This window comes from Lissotriton helveticus, chromosome 1_1 (genome assembly GCF_964261635.1).
Source record: "Lissotriton helveticus chromosome 1_1, aLisHel1.1, whole genome shotgun sequence".
NCBI lineage: Eukaryota > Metazoa > Chordata > Amphibia > Caudata > Salamandridae > Lissotriton > Lissotriton helveticus.
The window spans coordinates 1,081,178,762-1,081,196,611 of NC_136057.1; the positions used below are offsets into that span (position 1 = coordinate 1,081,178,762).

At 49.7% G+C, this 17,850-nt stretch overlaps 1 protein-coding gene across 5 annotated transcripts in view; it reads right to left on the bottom strand.

The window, feature by feature from the left end:
• CFAP54 (cilia and flagella associated protein 54) overlaps nt 1-17,850 on the bottom strand; it is a 2,603,731-nt gene that overhangs the window by 615,167 nt on the left and 1,970,714 nt on the right. For all 5 annotated transcript variants that reach the window (XR_013608312.1, XR_013608313.1, XM_078677994.1 and 2 more), the window contains exon 53: nt 13,445-13,556. Coding sequence is in view for 3 of the 5 variants with exons in the window: in XM_078677994.1 (XP_078534120.1) it covers nt 13,445-13,556 (112 nt within the window). In the remaining 2 variants the exon portion in view is untranslated. The remainder of the gene's footprint in view (nt 1-13,444; nt 13,557-17,850) is intronic.

Below are 17,850 nucleotides of genomic sequence, written 5' to 3' on the forward strand. Positions count from 1 at the left end.
CCCTTACACACCCACACACAGACCCACTGTAACACTCGCATAACGACTAACAGATCCACTCAGACACTCTCATACCCACTAACAGATCTACTGAGATACAGTCACACCCTCATACAGACCCACTCAGACACTCATCTACCCATTCACAGACCCATTCAGACACTCATCCACCCACTCACAGACCCACTTAAACACTCACACACCCACTGATAGATGCACACAGACACTCACACTCCTACTCACTGAGACCCTTACACACCTACTCACAGCCCCACACAGCTACTCAGACATCCACTCACAGACCCACTTAAACACTCAAACACCCATTTACAGACCCACTCACAGACCGACTCAGACACTTATGCATCCACTTACAGAACCACTCAGACACTTGCATCCACTCACAGATCCACTCAGAGACTCACACATCCACTCACAGGTCCACCCAGACATTCTCACAGCCTAATGACAGACCCACTCAGACACTCACACAACCACTCGGACACTTATGCATCCACTCACAGATCTGCAGAGACATTTATACACCTACTCACAGACCCACTGAGAGAGTACCGGACATACTCACAGACCCACTCAAAGACCCACTCATAGACTCACACACCCTCTCACAGACCCAGCCACACAGTCATCCACCCACTCAGACACTCATGCACCCACTCCCAGACCCACACAGACACTCACACAGCCACTTGCAAACCCACTCAGACTCTCTCACACCGATTTACAGCCCCACTCAGACTCGCACACGTACTCACCGACCCACTCAGACACCTACATACCCACTCACAGACCCACTCAAACACTCCCACGCCCACTCACAGACCCGTACAGTGAACCCAGTGGATGCAGAAGGTCCGTCGCAGCCTAAGGTGGGAGACGACAGTCTGGGGCAAGGACATCTTTAACAGCCAGTCGTCAAGGTAGGAGAAGACTGACACCCAGCAACCACCACCTGAGGGGTGCTGTTAGGGCCAAATGGTAGCACTGTGAACTGAAAGTGCTCGTGGCCTACTTTCAACCACAGGTAACTCCAAGATCAGGGTGTGAAAATACACATCCTGCAAGTCCCTCACTACCAGCCAGGCTCCTTCTTCCAGGGCAAACCAGAACTGGGCCAACGTGAGATTCATAAACGTTTTGTTTCTGAAGAAGTAGTTGAGGGTTCTCAGATCTAGGATAGGGTGCAGGCCCTTTTCCTTCATCAGGGACAGAAAGTAGCAGGAAAAAAAACACAGACAACTTCTGGCTCAGGAATTCCCTCTATTGCTCCCTTGGCCTAGAGATTCATGACTTCCTCCTGAAGCAAAGGCAGGTGATCCTTCATCAGCTAGCCATAAGTTGGAGGCATGAAGAGAGGGGTATTCTCGAAGGGGAGGGAGTAGCCCCTTCAGACTATCTGGAGGACCCACCTGTCCAAGGTGATATTCTGCCAGCAGTGGAGTAGATGGCTGATCCTGCCACCAAATGGCTGCCCATGATCTTGATGTTCTGGACTAGGAAGGTTTGGAGGCAAAGGTTGCGAGGGGTGGTAGACTATTCTGACCTCTGTCTTCCAGACCCACAATTCGGAACGAGCCACACCCACAACTGCACAGATTTTGTTGAACATGCACGGTCTTGTGGCTGGGATATGCTGGCACAGCTGAAAGCCCCTTCATTAGACACTAAAGAGGAGAAGGGCAGACTGGGGACAAGTGGCCACTAAGAGGCCAAGGACTTGGCCAGAGCCTGTGAGTCTTTAAAGCGCTCCACCATCATGTCTGCCTTGTCACTGAAGAGACGGGTGCCATCAGAGTGTCTGTCCATGAGAGTGGCCTGGACATCGCTTGGAAAAGCCAGAAGTTCTCAACCAGGCATGGCGTCAAACAGCTACCATCGATGAAATCGATCTGCTCTGCGAGTCGATCGTGTCAAGACCAAAATGAATGGCAAACTTTGCTGCTTCTCTCCCATCTGATACTGCTTGGAAGAGGGTGGCTCAGGCCTCCTCAGGGACCCGTGGCAGCACATGTGCCGCAGTTTCCCACAAAGTGTGGGAATAACAGCTCAATAAACATTCAATGTTCACCAACAGCAATGCAAGGCTGGCGGAAGAAAACATTGTTTTACTCCAAATATCCAGCCTCTTGCATTCCCTATCGGGTGTGGAAGGGAACGTGCGTTAGGAGGTAAATGCTTGGACCACCAAGCTCTTGGGGTAGGGTGGTTGGTGAGGGAATTCGGGTCATCCGGTGCAGATGGCAGCAGGCAGTTGTCCTATTCACAGAAGCCCCTGTGTTGGGCTTGGACCAGGTTTACAGTAGGACATCAGTTAAGGCCTTGTTGAAAGGCAGCAAGGGTTCCAAGGAGGAGACACTAGGCTGCAGGGCCTCTTGCAAGATATTCGTCTTGACTGCAATGGAAGGGAGCTGAAGGCACAGGACCATAGCTGCCCTTCGCACCACCAATGCGTATGATGCTCCCTCCTCCATAGCCACAGTAGGGGGGAAAGATGGCCAGAATCTGGAAAGGTACCTAGTCTGCTGGCCTCACCTAATTCCTAATACCAGTCCATTTCTTGATAAGGCTGGTCTTGTAAAGGGTCCAGAGACCCCTCCCAATCTTCCTCCATTCTTCGTCCTTCAGAAAAGGGCTGAGGAAGTGACCTAGAACATAAGGGTTCTATCAGAGTCGGTAGACACCGATCTGGCTCTAGGTCATCGGGGATAAGAATGGGGGTGGCATCGGGACTAGCTCCAGGGAAGGTCACAGTGGTACGACCAGCGTCTGTCTGGATCCACGTGGGTTCATCTGCACCGGGGCCAGAGCTGTGGAACCCGATGCATCCCCCTCTGAGCCTCGGGGGCCCAGAGCGAGCCAGTAGGTTCAGGTCATCCAAACATGAGGCACATAGACGAGATCACTACAGCACCTGGAAGGCTGGGAAGCGTGTAGCAGACCCAGTGCAGGTTTTGAAGAACGAGGCCTAGAGCGCCAAGACTCCTCCATCAAGTCGACCAACACACGAGGGAGAGGTCGAAGCACAGTTCGACTTCTTATGCTTCTTGTGCTTCTTACCTGGCTGACTCAATGACTTCAAGTGGGAGGATGAAGACTTGGGGCTCCCGGAACGGTGCCCAGACTTTCCTCTTGACCACGACAAGATCTCCAGGGAGAATGACGTAGTGCCAATTGCCAGTCCACAATCAGCTTTAGGGACCGCTCCCTCAAAGCTTTCGGAGCCATGGACCCGGAGTCGGGACACTACTTCGAGTCGTGATCGCGCGCCATGCTCCAGAGACACACCAGGTGTGGGACCATCTTTGACATGGCACAGTGACAAGCATTGCACGGCTTGAAACCAAAAGTCTTCTTTGACACGAGGAAAAAGCCAACACACCAAAAAGTGGTTGACAAAATGTTGAAAAAAGCCTGTAAAAATGTGAGAGAGGGTAGCTCTCTTCACAGAGCTGCACTGGCTGGCATGGAAAAAAAACAACTGCAGTCAGCATGCCAAAGTGGTGCCTGTATAAGTGACGCGGATGTCGCAATGGCACAGATGATGATGTCACACAGAGCTGACTGACACCACCTACCGGTTCACAGTGGTATTGCTAAAAAAAAATCTTCCGGATTCAGTTTGACGCCTGGGAAATTCAAAGGCAGTTAGATGTCTCTATCAGATATTGCTCATCACTCCACCTTTTTTTCATAGTAATGCAATCAGTGGACTGTATGGCCAATACTGTAAATGTTAAACTAAGATGAATGTTTCAGGATTTCATTCTGTGTTTATGATCCTTTAGACTGAATCAGTCCATCAACTTGATGTTGATTTAGTTAAATTGAGGTTTGCAATGAAGGAGATCATTTCAGCGTTCATCTGCAGACTTAATCTATGCTTGTCCCCAAAAAAATCTTATCAAATAACATCCTGTGTATCTTGTAGTGGAACATCATGTTTGCATCACATCTATTTGAAAGCCAGTTCACCCTTTAATCGTTATGCCTGTCTTTTATATTTTTTGTGTGCATTTTTATTTTCTATTATGGGAATTTTTGTTTGCTTATGTTGCGTCTTTGCATTTGGTATTTAATTTGCTCTAGTGCATCAGAATTTCAAGTGTCATTCAATAAATTAGCTTGCTATTGGGCCGAAAGTGACCCAAAAAATCCACAGATGCTTATGTGTTATGTTACATGTACTACTGAGTGGGTTAGGATAGTGATGACTGTAAGAGACCTACGGAGTTGGACACAAATGAGTGTTCTTGGTAAGAGAGCCCAAGATAATTTTGTGAAGTCAAGTTCTTGTTGGCAGTAAGCATCTTTTATGTTGGATAAGCTCTCCAATAGGCAGCACCATCTAGTGTAAACACAGAATATAACCAGAACATCTTAATAGGCGGCCAACCTCAAACATTGGCAATTTGTCAATCGTTATATTATGAGATTTTAAAAGCACATCATTTTCAGTTATTTACACTTTCAGATAGGTCGTGCACACAACAACTTCCATATTAGTGCTGTGTTTCCTAAAGTGACCACTGATGTGCTGTCATAGTTTTTAAACCACGCATTTCAGTTTCTACCTCCTTCTCCCTCCATCCTCACCCATACATGAACCAACATTTACTAGTTGTGGTCCCTGCACAAAGCATTGTTTTTATTTACAAATAGTTAAAAAGACTGATCCTGCTGTGCTCCTTATGAGTGTATTGAATAATGACTTAACAAACTATTAGGGGCCAGATTTACAAGAAGGTGCAGCAGCGTGGCACCGCAAGCCCTTTGGCTGCGCCACGCTACGACACTTTCAGTGCACATGATGCAACATAATTACAATGTTATGTTGCATTCCTGTGCTCTCCCCTGTGCTAGTGCACAAACAGCTGTTATGCGTCTGCGCAGGCACTTTGCACCATGGTGCAAGGATGCCTGCGTCATGGGGAGATTGTTTTTGTAAAAACAATCACTACAGGCATTTTCCTCTTTCAGTGCGTGCTGAAAAAAGCAGCATGCATTGAGAGAGGAAAAAACAAGGAGAAATTAAAACATTTCTCCTCGTTGCGCCTCGCTACACCACCCATAAGGTGGCGTAGCATTCTGACGCATTTCCAGGTTCACCTCGTAAATCTGGAAATGTGTCTTGCTCCATGGGTGTTGCGCGGGGACACCCACAGCAACCAATCAATCAATCAATCAAAGCATTTATAAAGCGCACTACTCACCCGGGGGGGTCTCAAGGCGCTAGGGGAGGGGGGGGTCCGCTACTGCTCGAACAGCCAGGTCTTGAGCTGCTTCCTGAAGGCAAGGTGGTCCTGGGTCAGGCGGAGGTGGGTCGGGAGGGAGTTCCAAGTCTTGGCGGCCATGTAGGAGAAGGACCTTCCTCCTGTGGTGGCTCTTCGGATGCGGGGGACGGCGGCGAGGGCGTGGCCGGTCGATCGAAGCTGGCGTGTGGGAGCGTAGAAGTTGAGGCGGCTGTTGAGGTATCCTGGGCCTTGGTTGTGTAGGGCTTTGTGTGCGTGGGTGAGGAGACGGAAGGTGATTCTCTTGTTGACCGGGAGCCAGTGCAGATCTCTCCGGTGTCCGGAGATGTGGTTGCGATTGGGGATGTCCAGGATGAGTCATGCTGAGGCGTTCTGAATCCGCTGGAGTCTCTTCTGGAGTTTGGCGGTGGTTCCGGCGTAGAGCGAGTTGCCGTAGTCCAGTCGGCTGGTGACGAGGGCCTGGGTGACCGTCTTCCTGGTCTCGGTGGGGATCCACCGGAAGATCTTACGTAGCATGCGCAAGATGTTGAAGCATGACGAGGAGACGGCGTTGGCTTGTCTGGTCATGGAGAGGGAGGAGTCTAGGATGAAGCCCAGGTTGCGTGCGTGGTCTGTTGGTATGGGTGCGCTGCCCAGGGCGGGGGGCCACCAGGAGTTGTCCCAGGCGGAGGGTGAAGACCCCAGGATGAGGACTTCCGTCTTGTCCGAGTTCAGTTTCAGGCGGCTGTTCATCATCCACTTGGCTACGTCTGTCATTCCTTCGTGTAGGTTGGCTCTGGCGGTGGCGGGGTCGTTGGTGAGGGAGAGGATCAGCTGGGTGTCGTCGGCGTAGGAGATGATGTTGAGGTTGTGTTGGCATGCGATGGCTGGCAGGGGGCTCATGTAGTTGTTGAAGAGGGTTGGGCTGAGCGAGGAGCCTTGAGGAACGCCGCAGATGACTTCGGTGGCTTCTGATCTGAACGGGGGAGGCGGACTCTCTGTGTCCTTCCGGCGAGGAACGAGACGATCCATTCCAGTGCCTTCTCCTGGATTCCGACGTTGCTGAGGCGCTGCACTAGGGTACGGTGGCAGACAGTGTCGAAGGCTGCGGAGAGGTCTAGGAGGATGAGGGCCGCTGTTTCTCCGTTGTCGAGTAGGGCTCGGATGTCGTCGGTGGCTGCGATCAGGGCGGTCTCGGTGCTGTGGTTGGCCCGGAAGACGGACTGCGAGAGGTCGAGGGATCCGTTGGTCTTGAGGAAGGCGGCCAGCTGCTTGTTGACGGTCTTCTCGATGACTTTTGCAGGGAACGGGAGCAGCGAGATGGGGCGGTAGTTCTTGAGGTCGGTGGGGTCGGCTGATGGCTTCTTAAGTAGAGCGCTGAGTTCGGCGTGCTTCCAGCTCTCCGGGAAGGTAGCGGTGTTGAAGGAGGTGTTGATGATGTCCCGCAGGTGGGGCGCGATGACAGCGTCGGCCTTGTTAAAGACGTGGTGAGGGCAGGGGTCGGTCGGAGATCCGGAGTGGATGGAGTTCATCGTGAGGATGGTGTCTTCGGTGCTGATCGGGGTCCAAGTGCGGAGGGTGGTGGTGGGGGGCGGTGGTTCAGTCGTGGCGTGCGTCGGTTGAGTGCTGAAGCTGTTGTGTATGTCCGCAATCTTGTTGTGGAAGTAGGAGGCGAGGGAGTTGCAGAGGTCTTGCGAAGGGGTGATGTCGTTGTTTCCGGCGTTTGGGTTGGAGAGCTCTTTGACGATGTTGAAAAGTTCCTTGCTGTTGTGTGCGTTGTTGTCCAGTCGTTCCTTGAATGCAGTTTTCTTGGTGGCATGGATCAGTTGGTGGTGTTTTCGGGTGGCGAGCTTGAGGGCAGTCATGTTGTTTGGTGTTGGGACTCTGCGCCAGGCTTTCTCGAGTGCTCGGCAGTTCTTCTTGGAGCTCTTGAGTTCGTCGGTGAACCATGGGGCTTTCTTGCTGGTGGGTCTGCTAGGCGGGGTCTTCAGAGGGGCGAGGTCGTCTGAGCAATTGCTGATCCATTTTGCGAGGTTGGTGGCCGCCTGGCTTGGGTTCGTTGCGCTGGTGGGAGGGTTCATGCTCAGGGAAGTTGCGAGCTGGTCGGCTGTAATCTTGTTCCAGTTTCTGCGTGCAACCTGTTGCTGGTGGTGGTGGGTCGCGGTCCTTCTGAAGCTGAAGTGGACGCAGCTGTGGTCCGTCCAGTGGAGTCCGGTGGCGTGGCAGAAGGTGATGTCCTTGCTGGATGAGAACACGGGGTCGAGTGTGTGTCCGGCGAGGTGGGTGGGTGTGGTCACCAGCTGCTTGAGACCGAGGTTGGCGAGGTTATCCAGCAGGGTGGTGGTGTTGCGGTTGTTGTTGTTCTCCAGGTGGAAGTTGAGGTCCCCGAGGAGGATGTAGTCAGCGGAGAGGAGGGCGTGCGGGCTGATGACGTCGGCGATGTCTTCGCTGAATTGTGTGCGTGGTCCCGGGGGTCTGTAGATGAGGGTGCCTCTGAGGGTGGTCTTGGGGTTGACGTGGATCTGGAAGTGCAGGTGTTCGGCGGGTGCGAGGGTGTCGTCGGTGTTGGTCGTGATGCGGATGGTGTTCCTGTGGATGATGGCGATGCCTCCTCCTGTCTGGTTGACGCGGTCCCTCCGGATGATCTTGTAGCCGTCCGGGATGGCGATGGCGATGTCGGGCGATGACGAGGCGTTCATCCAGGTTTCCGTGAGGAAGGCGACGTCTGGGGTTGTGGTGTCGAGCAGGTTCCAGAGCTCGACGGCGTGTCTGTGGATGGAGCGGGTGTTGAGCAGGATGCACTTGAGGTGGTTGCTGCTGGTGTTCGGCTTGGTCGGTGCTGGTGTAGTGCAGGTCCGGATGCAGGCGAACTTGCAGGAGTGGCAGCAGAAGGGTCCGTGGGTGCGTCTCGGGCTGGCTTGATAGCAGCCCGGGATTCGACCGGCGTTGAGTGCGTAGAGTTCGGTGGTGTCGTAGGACCGGCGGGTGGGCTGGTGTCTGCGGGAGACAGGGGTCCTGGCCCTGGGCGCGGTCCAGGCGCGGACGGGCGTAGACGGGCTTACCTTTGGCGCGCCTTCGGTGCGCCCGCTGCGCGTGCATGCTGCGCGTTTGCCACTCTGCCATATGTGGAGAGTGAGGGGGCGGAACAAGGGAGGAGCAGCTGGGAGGCAGGAGCGGGGTGGCGAATGGGAAGGGCTGCAGAGGGAAGGGGCGGGGCCGCAGGGGGCAGCGGCGGGGAGCGGGGAGGTGGCGGGAAGCGCGGCCGGGCCGGGGGCGACAAGAGGGGGACAAAATTACAGGGGTACAAAATTTAAACAACACGGGGAGCAGGAAATAAACAACGAGCAGAGAACACACCGGGGGAAAAAACAATCGGAATCACAGAAGTACAAGAATAAACAGCACGGGGAACAGAAAGTAAACTAGGAGCAGAGAACACACCGGGGGAAAAACAATCGGAATCGCAAATACAAACGCGGCGCAGGCGGGGCAAGAGCAGCCACAGCGGTGTTACAGGATCACAGCTGCGGGCAGCGGCGGCAATTGGCGGGAACGAGGGGCAGCCTGGGCTCACTCACGAGGAGTGTGCGAGGTGCGTGGGGGTGACCGGCCCAGAGGGACAGAGGCAACACCCATGGAATGCCCTTATCACGCAAAGTGCTGCGTGTAAAGGGGCAGTATTTACAAGGACAGGAAAAGCCACGCAGGGTGGCTTTTCCTGTCCTTGTAAATATGTGGCAGTAAAATGTGCTGTCAGTGCGTCACAAAAGGTGCCAGAAACCGGTCCCCGGAAGCTTGTTTCCTTTCCAGTAAAGAATTGGCTTGGTAGTTTGGTCTGCCCTGTTCCCATGATGCACTGGGCCAGGGTCAGACCAATTTGCATGTAGCCAGGTTCTGAGCAGGGATGGTGCAGTGAGCTAAAAAACGGTGATGGATCAAACCCTGATCTTCTGACTGGGTAGGAGTGTTCTGCTTAATTCAGGCACTCTGTCCATCACCACCCCCTTTATGAATCGTTTTGGCCACTACAAGTGTGGAAGGGTATACTCAGATGTGAGTCCCTTGCTCACTGCACCATCAGGATTCAAGCAAGCCGGGTCGAAGACGGCTGTAATGCCAGAAACCGGTCCCCGGAAGCTTGTTTCCTTTCCAGTAAAGAATTGGCTTGGTAGTTTGGTCTGCCCTGTTCCCATGATGCACTGGGCCAGGGTCAGACTAATTTGCATGTAGGCAGGTCCTGAGCTGGGATGGTGCAGTGAGCTAAAAAACGGTGATGGATCAAGCCCTGATCTTTTGACTGGGTAGGAGTGTTCTGCTTAATTCAGGCACTCTGTCCATCACCACCCCCTTTATGAATCGTTTTGGCCACTACAAGTGTGGAAGGGTATACTCAGATGTGAGTCCCTTGCTCACTGCACCATCAGGATTCAAGCAAGCCGGGCCGAAGACGGCTGTAATGCCAGAAACCGGTCCCCGGAAGCTTGTTTCCTTTACAGTAACAAATTGGCTTGGAAGTTTGGTCTGCCCTGTTCCCATTATGCACTAGGCCAGGGTCAGACTAATTTGCATGTAGCCAGGTGCTGAGCTGGGATGGTGCAGTGAGCTAAAAAACGGTGATGGATCAAGCCCTGATCTTTTGACTGGGTAGGAGTGTTCTGCTTAATTCAGGCACTCTGTCCATCACCACCCCCTTTATGAATCGTTTTGGCCACTACAAGTGTGGAAGGGTATACTCAGATGTGAGTCCCTTGCTCACTGCACCATCAGGATTCAAGCAAGCTGGGCCAAAGACGTCTGTAATGCCAGAAACCGGTCCCCGGAAGCTTGTTTCCTTTCCAGTAAAGAATTGGCTTGGTAGTTTGGTCTGCCCTGTTTCCATGATGCACTGGGCCAGGGTCAGACTAATTTGCATGTAGGCAGGTCCTGAGCTGGGATGGTGCAGTGAGCTAAAAAACGGTGATGGATCAAGCCCTGATCTTTTGACTGGGTAGGAGTGTTCTGCTTAATTCAGGCACTCTGTCCACCACCACCCCCTTTATGAATCTCTTCTTCTGTTTGGCTTTTGCATCCAGCATGGACAAAGTACAAGTTTCATTCACTGCTCCCGGTTTGCAGATCTATTTTCTCTTTGTTTTCAAGCACTCCATAGGAGTACTTGTGTTTTTAGGCCGTCTATCATGTACTCATAGACACACACCACTAAAATGCATGCACGTGCACATACACAAATGCATTTCTTTAAAAGTTGTTAAAACACGAACAGCACATGTTTCTTTTTTGCATGATCCAATGGTATTGTAGCGCTCGCTCGGTCGTCTATCTTGCCATATCACAAACAAAAGCCAATGGTATTGGACTTCTTTAAATGCTTACCAGTTACATTACACAATGACACATTCATTTTTGTCATGGATCCTGCTTCAGTTAAGGTTTTTTCCCATCATTGCTTGCCCATCTCCCCATCCCCTCCTGCTTCCCTTCTTGACTCATCTCCCTGCTACCTCCCTCGTGGCTGCTACTTTTGTTTTTGCATGATCTGATGGTATTGGAGCACATATTCTGTCCCCCATCTTGCCATAGTGCTAACACCAGCAAGTATTAAAGCGCTTTCAGTGCTCACCAGTTCCATTATACAATGACATATTCATTGTCACAGGCAGGGGGAAGAGTAAGTGATTTGCCAAGAATCACAAATTGTTCAGCAGACCCAGAGATTCAAACGTGGTTCCCCAGTTCCCCCGTCAGCAGCTCCGCCCATTATGCCACATCCTCATGTCATTTCAAAGCACCGCAGCTGTTTCTCACTATCACTTCCATATTTGTCCAGCAAGACCCCTTGTGGTCGGGGCTCTCCTAACTTCCCCCCTCCCTTTCAGGTTACTGTCTGCTCCTTGACTTTTAAGGATAGTCCAAAACTTTATAGTGATGCAGTTAAGGCTTTCTTTATTGTCTAGGTATATAAGGGATTTGTCTCAGGTAGTCTCTGTGATTCCACAAAACAAAAATGAAGCCTTGGAGATGAATCAGGGTTCTTCTCAATTCGAAGATCCAACAAACAAGGGGCCTCTTCTTTTCCTTCTGTCCTCCTCCCAAATGGTTGACCGTACCCAGAACAAAAATACACAAGAAAATGGGTTTAGGCTGGGGGCCTTGAAAACATACAGAAATGAGGGAGGGGTAGTGTACCTTCACCAAGTCCCTAACGTGTGGTGCCTAGGTGGGGGAAACGTTTGGTGACTTTTGGTGACCCTGACCCGCTCCCACAACCCCCGTAGTATCCCCTGACATGCAGGCTGCACTTGCCTGCAACCACGACCTCCCTGGTCTGTGGCTGTGGGAGACTCCGACTCCTCTTGGTCACAGAGGTTCGTAGTCCCGAGCGCTTTGCTCCTCGAGCTGTTTCTTGTCCCCACCTTTGGTCCAGTGTCCTGTCCGCTCCGCACTGGCTCTCCGTTGCTCCTCGGCTCCTCCTGGACACATGTGGGCTCCTCCAGCTCTCCGTCGTCCGCTTCCTCTCCTCCCGAACGCGAACGCCATCTTTGCTCCTCCTCGTCCTTTTTAACCACTTTGGTGCTGATGACGAGCTCAGCTCGTCATCAGTTGCGCCGCTCGCACGCTGATGACGAGCTGAGCTAATCACGTAACGCGCGTTTTTAAAAAACGCCGCGTACAGCGGGAAAAGCTGCCGCGCGCATGCGGTTAACAGCCTCTTGCCCGGCGATGCCGTCTGCCTCTCGACCGTTAACCGGACTTCCGGTCTCGTCCGTCGTGGCGGTCATCTTGGGTTGGTCGGATACTTGATCGGAGGGTTCGAAACCCTCACACCCCGTCAACATCGAACAAGCATTGGCAAAGCCAATGGATCTCAGCAATGCCCGAGCTATTGGCCTTGTCAATGCGAATGTCTTTTAGCATGTTGTCTAGCAGCACATCTCCTGTTCAGCATGGCTGAAATTTACTGTAAAAAACACTAAGATGTGGCCAGCACAGGCCACTTCGTAGTGCTATTTTGTTTTAGAATGGGCAGGACAATAAACTCAACATGGGGGGGGGTAAAGAGACTCAGTGTCGGCGCAACATACTGTGATTCTGGGCTTTCAATAACTTTCAGCCATGCTGAACAGCAGATGTGTTGCTAAACAACATGGCTAATAGACATTCACTTTGACAAGGCCCATAGATTTGGCTTTGCAGAGACCTATTGGCTTTGCCAATGCTTGTTCCAAGAAGCTTTCCCTCGAAGTTGTACCCATGTGACGCACCAGTGAATATGTTACAACAGCAGTTGTGAAGATATTGATTTTTCAATCACTCATATTTTTGACATTGACATTTGCTACACATAAAAGAACATGTGTGACAGTATTCACTTTTACCCCGTGTCCGATGGTTTGTGTTCATTGTCAAAAATTGATACATTACTACAATCAATGGTTGTTTTGAGAACCACAGCCAGCTCACTATGGTGTTTAAATTGTTACATACAAGAGCCTCTTTTGTTTGAAAAAAATCCCAGTTGTCTTCTTTCCATAATTTCGGGCGCCTACATAAGATTTAATTCATGGTAGTCAACCATAATCTTTTTATTTACAAAATTAATTTGGGAATTTTATGTTGTTCTTCTCTTGCTGCTCGCACCGAGCTTTATTTATAAACCTAGTGGTCTTCAAAGAAACCTCTTCACTTCTAGAAGATATATTGTTTAGACTTTGGAGGACCTCAGTTACAACAAACATCAAGTATGTGACCACCCTCCCTAGTTTCTTATGAAATTTGACTGGAAATGCACTCTTATGTCATCCTGTGTTTTACAATGTCTTCGTAGGAGCCTCCCACTCTCAAGTCCACTGGAGCAGTTTAGACTTTTCTGGCGGCATTTCATGAAAGATTATTTCATGGGTGCTTCTACGGAGCGTTCTATGAAATATTTAGAATGTTTTGCCAATTTAGTTGGAAGGTTTGCTTGAAAAAAGCACAATTTAGCCGTTTCTCTCTCAGAAATCATAAATAGAAAGTCTTTAAATATTACTTTTACATTTCAGCTATTTATGTTCAAAGCAACCTCCTGCTTCTCTTTGGTATTGTGGTTAAAGCGGCCGAATGACAAATAAACGGACTAAACTTCAATCTGTAATTATTATGCAAAAGAGTATCGAAATATCTGCTCTGATACACAATGAAATAGTTCTACATACTTGCCCTTTCCGCTCAGCTGCCAGCTTCACTACATGAGTGGGTTGTACAACATGCGTCATAAAAATGTTGGCATCTCTGAAAAGTTGAATCGTGGCAAAAGCCATGGCAGCGCTGCGAAAACAACACATTGTTATTACAATTGGATAACTCTGGGGTTTCATTTGAGACATTTTGTGGTACTGTACAGATACGATTTTGGAACCACAAAACAAATACAGAATTATGTAACTGCAACGCCCATACAGAATAGGCAGGGTCGGGCTGGGACGGATAATAGGCCTGGGGACCAAAATAAAAGTGTCCCCACTAACGAATCAGAAGACTAAAAAAGTGCCCCACGTTTGCAAAGCAGGTTAGTTTTGAACTTGTAAAGATAAACTGTATTGGCCCGATGCACATAGGTAAACTGAGACGAAAGTCTAACGTTATCACTTTTGATATCCACGAAGGGCATTTACAACTCGTAGATGCCCTTTGTGAATACCAAAAGCTGAACTTTACGATTTTCCGTATTCATAAAGGTCATTTGCCAGTAGTAATTGCCCCTTGTGAATACCAAAAGTCGTAAAGCTAGAAATTCATCTAAATTTTACATTTGTGAATCGGCCCTATATGTATGTATTTTGCAAGATATGGGCATTGGCATGGATTTGTGCTTGAGACGGGCAATGTTTCAAGTAATACCAGAGAAAAAAGGACCGCCAGACTGAAACAGACCCACAAACAGACTGAAAACGGCCCACACATGGACCCTTCAAACCAACCTTTCAGGCACTGCCAGATTACCCAATGTGCCAGTCCTACCCAGAGTATCGGCATGTTTAGAGCAAAATACAGCGAAAATCATCCGGTTACCCTGCATTTTTTTCTCTAAACGCACAATCATATTACAGAAGGGGCGTGTCGGCTTCAAGAGTCGGACTGAGATAAAAGATAGGCCAGCCAGCAAAATAAAAGTGGCCTCAATTAGTGAATCAGAAAGGCAAAAAGTGACCCACGTTTGCAGATTGGGGCAGATCTGAACTTTAAAGACAATCTGTGTAAGTGTTTTGCAACGTATGGAAGACCACATGGATTACAGCTTGCTGCAGGCAATGTTTATTGTCGTTTCTGGGAAATCAACAGTAAAAAATGTCCCAGCAGACCGTAGGACAGGACCACAAACAGCCACGAAAATGGGCCACACATTGACCTATCAGACCCGCCCTTTGGGCACTGCTTGATTGCCTATACGCCAGCCTGACCCTGCTGGCTTCCACAATATGATTAAGGTAAGCCCGTGCAGATCCTCCTCCAATGGTGCATTTAAAGAGCAGGAGCCTCCTTAATATGAAGGGATTTCTACATTTCCCCAGGCATGTCCAGTTTCAAAGCATGTACAGCTGAAGCAGTCTCACTGTCAACTGTAGACTGAACACCACCATAGGGATAAAGTCACATTTGCATCCCAAATGATCAGCTGGCAGTTGTCTGAGAATAAAGAATGGCAGCTAGGTAGAAATGACTGCACCACCCAGTATAGTCACACAAAAGTAACAAATGTTGCTAGTTATATTACCCACCTTATGTCATTCCTGGGAGCATGGCATCCATTGATGGTTGCACATGAACACTAGGTATTGATAGAAAAACTGAATAGATTTGCAAGACGAATATCATACATGCCCAAAGTTCAAAATTCTACCAATTTAGGGTTGGGAACGGGTTGTAGTAAGACAGGAGAGGATAACAAAATGTGCCCAGACTCTTGTTGAGAAAAAATGTATCAAACACTGTGGTTTATAACAAACAATCTAGGTATAAGAATTAACTAGTGAGCATGATAGTAATATTGCAGATTGGGACAATCCGGCCCCCTTTCTCTTTAGCAGTCCAAGTTCCTCGATACTTATTCGGAGGCCTTGTTCCAAAGAAACAAACTAATCAAACCTTCTGTTGAAAAGTGGATTATTAATAGTGGTAAATATGCATTTACCACTGGAAATAAGGCTGCTAGCACATTCTAGGGCTCGGAATAGGAATTATTCCCATGCTCAACCCTTGGTAGCATGGCTGCGAGCAGGCAGGCTTAACTTCAGAGACAGGTATGTAAAGTATTTCAAAACACCAATTCAGTAAATAATTATGACACTACACACAATAAAAATCCAACATCAATTTATAGAAATAGGAAATATTTTTATCTTTAAAATGACACCAAATCGAAAATAATCCAATGTAGGGTACCAGAGATATGGATTTTAAAGATTTAGCACTACATAGCACATAGAAACCTGTAGTGCCATCTGGGGCCATATTATGGACGCAGCACATTTTCCTGAATTGCACTGGGCGCACCTTTCAAAAAGCGCGCCCAGCGTAATTCACGAAAACACGCCACATTATGGTAAATGCGCTGCCCCAGTTGCTCCATGTTTTCACAGTGCAGGCAGCACCTGCCTGATCTTTTGAAGGGGATTAAAGATCCCCTTGCGGGCGAGTGTAGTCAGTGACTGCATCCACCTGCAACAGGATGTCTGGGGGGTCCATGGGACACCTTCCCACCTGCCAGAGGGCTGAAATCAGGGGCACACTGATAGTGTGCCACTGTCATGCCCCTCCTGACAGCTTCTTTGCCTCTGCACCCGCATCTATAATACGGCGTGGACACAGAGGCAAAAGGATTCCCTCATTTGCATGGGGTCGTGCCCCCATGCAAAGGAGAGAATGCCCTCTTGATGAAGTGCTGGTGATGTGCGTGCACCAGCGCTTTCAGTATTACAGAAGGTGATGTAATCAGGTCTGGGTGTAGTTTACAGAGTTTTGCTACGCGGAACTCCGCGAAGTGACAAAAAAATTCAGTGGAGTTCCCCAAGTGGCGGAGTGAAGTGAGAACTGCCGTTTGCGCTGATCTTACTGACGCTCAGGTAGAAATTCTACCCGAGCGGCAGCTCGCACCTGCCAACTTACCATTCACAAGCGCGAGCGGGGGAAAAACTCCACAGCACTATGCGGAGGGAGTTTCCTGCACTCCGTGAGCTCGGTGGAGTGCAGAAAACTCCGCAAACGGAGCAGAGTTCACCTGGATGTAATACCAAAGTGTCCCGGGGGCATGCAAAGCAGGCGCAAACGACTTTTACATCCTGGGGCACTTCTATAATATGGCCCCTGGTTGTACTAGACTGGGACAAATTCAAAGTTTTAGGCTGACCACGATGGAGCCCTGCGTGGCTACCTCTTGCGGTAGGCCTCAGTCAAAGTTTTACCTTCAGACTTAGAAACTTTTCTGAAGCTTTTTCTGCCAGGGTCTCTTGATGCTCTTCACCAGTCTGGGTTCATTGTGGGTTCCTAAGCTTGTTTTCTATGGAGCTCATGGTCAAACTCTGGAAGTCAGACCTCCGGAGCTTTTCAGTGGGATGAACCAGCAGCAGGGCAGACCAGTTTGCGGTTGAAGGTCACCGGCTTGGCTCTCGTGGTTGAGTCAGGCCCCCTCAGGAGCTTTTTTCCAAACTTCTGGAACTTCTTCCTGAAGTTCCTCTGTGGGTCCCAAAGTGCCCAAAACACAATCCAAGGGTCTGAAATCTCCAAGATGGTTTGGGACTTCAGTTCCCACAATCCACTTGGACAAAACCCTTACAAATCCGCTGGACGAACTCCAGGCTGGGTATTCTTGGTGGTGATAGTTCAGGTGAGTTCTGTTAACCTGTATTTTATGGGGAGTCCACTCTTTATTCTTCTTGAAGTAAGTACAAGGGCTGTAGTTCCAGATTGGGCAATAGATGCTGTCAGTCAGAGTGCAGGGCCTGGTTGGTGCAAATTAAACTTCCAGCATGGACCCTTCTTCTTGTCTTAGTTTCAAGCAGCATATCTGAGAGGCTCTGCCCCTCTCAGATACTTAATCAGTGTTCTCTGGGATCAGGCAGGATAGCACTCTTTTCCAATGAGGGGCAGAGCAAGAACCCAGAGTATGACCTATGTCATGCAAAATGTGGCATAATGGTCTGTCAGAAAGCACAATGCCTCCAAAATACAATATGGCTGAAGTCTCATCAAAAGAGCAAGAACTAGTTAAACCAACCTCCAGTATGGCTGATTTCCATAGCACCCCCCCCCCACATCTGTAAATTCCTTCCTTAAGCATGCCATCTGGCTGGGTCCAGAGGGGATAGGGGTAGATGGACCTGGCCTTCTCTGCCTGTCCCATTCTTCCTTTAAAGTTCATGCTTTATGACTCCTCCTCCCTTCTCTGGCATTTCTGTGCAGCAGACTCTTTCCTACCAGATAACCCCTCTCCCTGTGTGCCATTTTTCACTTTATCAAGGCAGCCTGGCAAATCCTGTTAACTCTGATCAATAAGGGGGACCACAGGAAGGCTGACATATTGGGTTACAGGCAAGAAAGTCATATAACTTCTTTTCTATTTTCT